The sequence below is a fragment of the Echinops telfairi genome, unplaced genomic scaffold, assembly GCF_000313985.2.
Source record: "Echinops telfairi isolate 266 unplaced genomic scaffold, ASM31398v2 ScPeMD7_5;HRSCAF=22, whole genome shotgun sequence".
Lineage (NCBI taxonomy): Eukaryota > Metazoa > Chordata > Mammalia > Afrosoricida > Tenrecidae > Echinops > Echinops telfairi.
This window is the reverse complement of record NW_022103901.1, coordinates 37,455,416-37,460,981: the sequence shown is the minus strand read 5'-3', so window position 1 is coordinate 37,460,981 and position 5,566 is coordinate 37,455,416. Positions and strand designations below refer to the sequence as shown.

Sequence of the window (5,566 nt, the reverse complement as noted above, 5' to 3'; positions counted from 1 at the left end):
TCATTCATTCCTTTGATTTATTCAAGTCATCATTTCATCAGCTCAGCCAATCATTCCCTCTAACTCATTTGATTCATTCATCAACCAAGTCAACCCTTCTGCCATTCGTTTGATCATTTGATTCAATCTACCAATCATTCATGTCATTCAGCCGAGCATGCATTCATTCATTCATTCAACCACTCGACGACTACTAACCGAGCACCTAGTCTTCCAGGCACCCTTATGAGGAAGAGACGGGCCTTCCACTCCATGGAGGCACGCATGTCGGAGGGCGCTTCCAGGACTGGACAAGGAGACATGGAGCCGGAGAGGATGGGGGCTGACAGGTCCTTTATTGTGGAAGCTCACAGTCGCCGGAAGTAGTAGAGCTCGTGGCGGCACACAGGGCAGGAGTGCCGCACGTCCATCAGGCTGTCGATGCAGAACGGGATGAGGCAGCAGCCTATAACGCACCTGCGGCCGCAGCCAGGAGCTGGGTGTGAGATCCCCGCCTGGCTCCACCGACAGTTGGCCTCTGGGGGCGGGGCCTGGTACCCACATTAGCACCTGGGGATGGGGCCTGGACGCCTGTATTTTCACAGCTCCGCCCTCGGCCACTGACAAGCCCATGGACCATTGCACCTGTGACCACTCAAGTGCCGTGGGCTGTCCCAAGTGACCCGTCCCTGCCCCTGTGGCTAGGACACAAGCTCAGAGTGCCCGAGGCACTTCCACACGGGGAAGCAACCAACCTTGGAACCGGCTCATTCTGCATCCCATCACCCCTGGGTCCCCTGGGAGGATCTGCCCCTGTCCACTCGTGTGCTGCTCCCAGCCCATCTACACCCCTTCCTTACCCCCACTCACCCAAACAGGAAGAGGCCCGTGCACATTAACCAGGTGATGATGCCAGGGACGTAGCTAGTGACGGTGATGATGTTGTTCCCGCAGTATGGACACGTCGTTTTTATTGGAATGTTGGAAACCCTCCTAGGGAAACTGGTGACAAATACTAAGGGAGGAGAGGGTCAGACTCAGCGTCCCTCTCACGCCCCATGCCCATCACCTGCCATGTGTCCCAAGGCTGGATACCACCTGAAGGTTTGAGGGGCTTGCCTAAGCACTCAAGGAAATCCAGGTTGCCCCATGGCCCCAGAGCAGCCTCGCTTCCTGCTGCCACCTACCAACTTTCAGGCAACACCCCGGTCCTCCCCAGGCCCCAGGCACGAAGAGGGATCCAGGCAGCCTGGAGACTCCTAATAGGAATGTGAACACACGTTCGGGATTCTGTGAGCTGCCCCAAATAGCATGTCCATAAGGCCCCGGTCATCCTGGCCTTCAGCAGCTCCTGTGTAATCCCTGCCGCTGAGCTGCCCCTCCGAATCAGCACCGACGCCTGGTGACCCCGGGTGTGTCCTGATCTGTGCTGTGCGTGTGCTCCAGCGGCGTGTGCCGAGGCTGATTTTCTTTGGAAGTCAGTTGTCAGGCCTTTCTTCTGAGCTACCTCTGGGTAGACTTGAACTGCCAACCTTTGGGTGGCCAGCCGAGCTTTGCAAATTGTTTACAGCACCCAGGGACTCCCTCCCTGAAGATAAGGAGCCCTGACTGGTGACCGTGGGGAAGGGCTTGTGCGACAGAAAAACAAAACCGCCTCCACTCTCCATCTTCATGGATCCTGCAGGGTCCCCCAGCCGGCCAGCTCCCAGCGTCAGAGTCGTGAGAATTCCTCAGGATGTCTGTTTCAAATCCAAGACCACGGCCTGAGAGAGCCAACAGATCTGTACGACCAGAGGGCCCCTTAGAGGCAAGGATGGTGAGCCTTGGCCTTGTGTACTCCGGCGATTTGTCGGGAGAGCTCAGTCCCTGGAGAAGGACATCATGGTTGGGAAAGCGGAGGGGCGCTGAAAGAGGAAGGCCCTCCCTCGACAAGATGGATTGGCCCAGTTGGCTGCATCTATAGGATTTTACGGAAACCCTTGTGAGGATGACCCAGGACCGGGCAGTGACGGCCCCTGACAACACCCAGGGTTGGTCCTGGGGATCTGCATCTCCATCGTCTCTGGCGTGGGTGTCTCTGAAGGATGGGGCGCAGTCTCCAGCCCCCACACCACCGGGGCTCCTCCTGCGAGCCCAGAGCAACCACTTCGGTCCCCTCAGGGTGGTCTCTGGCCATTCCAGATCCACGGGGCCTTCAGGAAGTTGGTGAAAAATGGAAGAGAAAATAGATTTTTCCACAAACGTCTTGAAGCCTTGGAGGCATGAAATATGTGCCTGCAGTGTCTGGCTTTTTTTTTCCCCACTCACCGTAATGTTTTCAGAGCCCATTAACATTGTTTCGGGCTGGCTGCAAGGTTGAGCCCAGCCAGAGCACTGACCTAAGAAACCATGGAGAACTCTTCCAGAGGCCAGTGACTGGCTTGATGGAGGCGGTCTGTGGCATCACGCAGCAGCGAAAGTACCAGTTGTGCAGGTCTGCGAGCCGCGGGGTCGGCGGTGGGCACTGGGGAGAAGACCGACTTTCTACCCCGTCACCAGTGAGAGTCGGGAACCACAGGGGCGCTCTGAGCCAGCACGGACTCCATGGCGGTGAGTTTGGTTAGGTTTGCTGTTGAAATGGAAACTGTGCCATCCTTGACCCTAGATGGAAGGGCTGAGAGTGTGACTGCTTTATTGCAAATGAAGCCAAACTTTTTAGAATTTGGTTAAATCCTGTTCTTGTTAGGTCATTAAAAGTAAATAAATAAAAGCTGGAAGTTCAAAGACCAACTAACAAGCAAAAGACTTGACTCCATCCCGGTCTCCCTGGTGTGGGTGTGGCTGGCCACATGTCACCCACCCCGCCCCCTGGGTGAGGAGGGACAAGGGCACTAGAGGTCAGAAATGAAGCCGGTGAGTAGCCCAAGACCATCCAGATGAAACGGGCGGGGCTCATTCTGAGGGAGCCAAGGCCTGACTCAACATCAACATCCCCTCACCCACCCAGCCACCCTCCGGGCACCATCTGCCAAGGAGCTTCCATAGCTCCCCCAAGGTCACAGCAACATGACCAGGCGGATTAAGGCCAGGACTCAACCCCCACCCCACCCCCTCGGCTTCCCTGGAAGGAGCGGCTCAGAAGGGGCTGTGAGGATGGGGCGGGGGGGACTCGGTCACTGAAGAGAGGATGGCCCGGGACATTGCCATCCAGCTACCCTGTATTCCTCTTCCTGCACCGCATAATCTCCAAGTTGGGGCCCCAGTGGGACCCTGTAGGTGTTGAGAGGTCACAGGGGGGTGGGACTGGAGTGGGCCCCTAGTACAGTTTGAGGACCCGCTCCTGTGTCCCGTGGGCCCTATTGCTAATTAGTTCCCTTTGGCCCCTCCCAGCTCACCCTGGGGTTGGTGCCATCTTGATGCCATGTTCCAGCAGTGGCCTGGCCTCTGGGCAGCTCCCAACAACAGAAATCTCCTACCCTGAGATGGAGGGGCCCATGGGACAGGAGTGAGGGCCCCGCCTCCTGCTTGCTGGGGGCTCAGGTAGGAGCACCATTGTGATGTGTCCCCACTTCTCTGCAGGAGGGCAGGGATGGAGAGGGTGCTCGCCTGGGGGTGGGGGATGGCCAGGACCCGAGCTTGAGCACATCCCACCACATGCCACCTGGCACCATCACACCACTACCCACATTTCGGGGATGGCAGGTGGGGTGAGCACAGGCCTTCCAAATAGGCATGGACTTCCCAAGGCTAGCTCCCTCTTTTAGGAATCTTTCCTGAATATCTCATCTGTAGAGCGCCCTGGGGTCCAGCAGCAGCAGCATCCTCACCTTCTATGCAGTGGGGGACCGGCTTTCCATGCCCAGCCGCTGCACCACCTTCATGTGTGGGCACTGCTCTGATGCTGGCCAGGTACCAGTGGAACTTCCAGACGAGGGTAGACTAGGAAGAAAGGGCTGGCGACTGAATTCTGAACATCAGACCTACCACCCACCCCACCCCCGAAAAAGGTGAAGGGGAAATAGGGAAATACACGTGGATTAAACCCCTGGAGAATGCTCTCTGACCATGGACCAGGGATGTGGGCAGCCTGGCCATCCTGCACAGCGCTTTGGAAAGGAGATGCTGTGGGGTTAAAATTTGGCACCTTATCATTTGATCTCCCTTGACCTATTTTAAATTTGTTCTAGGTTTTAATATTTCCTGCTTTCTTTTGGATTGAGGGGTTTTTGTTTGTTCGTTTTACTTTGTTAATTGTTGTTACTTTTAAAAATGTCTTTCTCTATATGAAACCCAGGATAGATAAATCTATAAAGACAAAAAACTGGATTAACGTTTCCTTGAGGGTATGGGTGGGGAGGTTGGGGCGTGGGGTGGGGTTGGGGGGAGAGCTAATAACAGTGAATACAAGGAAGCAGAAAATATTTTAGAATTGTGGTTTGATTGTGCAGCTCTTCTTAAGACGATTGAGCTATTGAATTGTATGATTTATGAATTATCTGCCGATAAAACTGTTAAACTTTTTTTTTTAAGAAAAGAAAATTAGCCAACAGAAACCGTATGGATCCAGGCTGGCCTACAACCAGTCGTGAGGATGGCATTGGCTTGAGCTCACCACAAGGTAAGAGGTCAGTGTCGGGGAGCCAGCCCCTAACAAATCATCACAGGTCCGGTAGGCACAACTGGACAGCGATAATAAGTAAAGATCATAGTAAAGTCATGGAGAATAAGAGATAGGAGGGAGTAAGATGAAGGAGTCAGACACATTTCATGGCAGCATGCTCACCTCAGCCCCTCTTGGTGGTCCACGTGGAGATGGGACACGCGAGGGTGGGAGAGAGCAGGAGAGAGCGATTCATTGCTAACCAAGGCTTATATATCTTTGGGGGTGTGCATGCCTCCTAAATACAGGTAAAGACATACGGCACAGGAAGGGGTTGGACAACAGGCAGTACAATAAGCAATAGGAGGGGGATATACAATGGGCATAAGTATAACGGAAAGGAGATGAGCTAGGGGCATACACATGATAGGAAGGGGAGGGCCTAGGGGTATACATGTGATAAGAAGGACTGACCCTAGATTCATGATGGCGGCCTAACCATGGTCACCTTTGAGTGGGCATGACCTCCCTGGGCTCTGCTTCGAGGAAACAATCTACTATCCTTATCAGAAGGGAGTGAGCCCTATTTTGGGTGGGACAGATGATACAGTCTGATTGCTCCAGAGGGCTGATAGTCCTCAGGGAGAATAACCTCTGACCTACTTTCGTTGACCTCCATGTAGTCATTTGCCATGCGTAGCAAGTAGCTTAGTTTGGCATATATTTGGGGGAGACAACTTGGGAGAAATCTTTGTTTCCCACAGGTCAGCATGAAGCCAGCTAACAACCAGGACCAAGGTTGTGTAGAGGTTGGGTTAGACTGGGTTGACAGAGGAACAGTTCCAGTGACATTCACATGTGTAAGAAAGAGATTCACATATCAAGAAAGGAGCCCAGCCTGGCCCAACTCAAGACCTTAAGTCATATACTAGTCCATCAGTCCCTCTTCAGACTCACACAGCCACATGTCATGATGCAGCTTGTGGGAAGATCACAGATGTGCAATGT

At 53.8% G+C, this 5,566-nt stretch overlaps 1 protein-coding gene across 1 annotated transcript; it reads right to left on the bottom strand.

Annotated features, from left to right (window-relative positions):
• Positions 1-347: 347 nt before the first annotated feature.
• Positions 348-5,252, bottom strand: LITAFD (LITAF domain containing). The gene is made up of 3 exons (XM_045286052.1): positions 5,222-5,252; positions 850-994; positions 348-456 (listed from the first exon to the last, which is right to left on the bottom strand). Exons 1-3 carry the CDS (start codon positions 5,250-5,252, stop codon positions 348-350), a joined length of 285 nt encoding a protein of 94 aa, XP_045141987.1.
• Between the last annotated feature and the right edge of the window lie 314 nt (positions 5,253-5,566).

Coding starts and splice junctions, on each gene's coding strand:
- LITAFD (XM_045286052.1), bottom strand. CDS start 5,252: ATGGCAAATGACTACATGGAGGTCAACGAAA. Junction 995..5,221: donor CTACATGGAGGTCAACGAAA/GTAGGTCAGAGG, acceptor CTCCTCCCTTAG/TATTTGTCACCAGTTTCCCT. Junction 457..849: donor ACGGGCCTCTTCCTGTTTGG/GTGAGTGGGGGT, acceptor CTGCGGCCGCAG/GTGCGTTATAGGCTGCTGCC.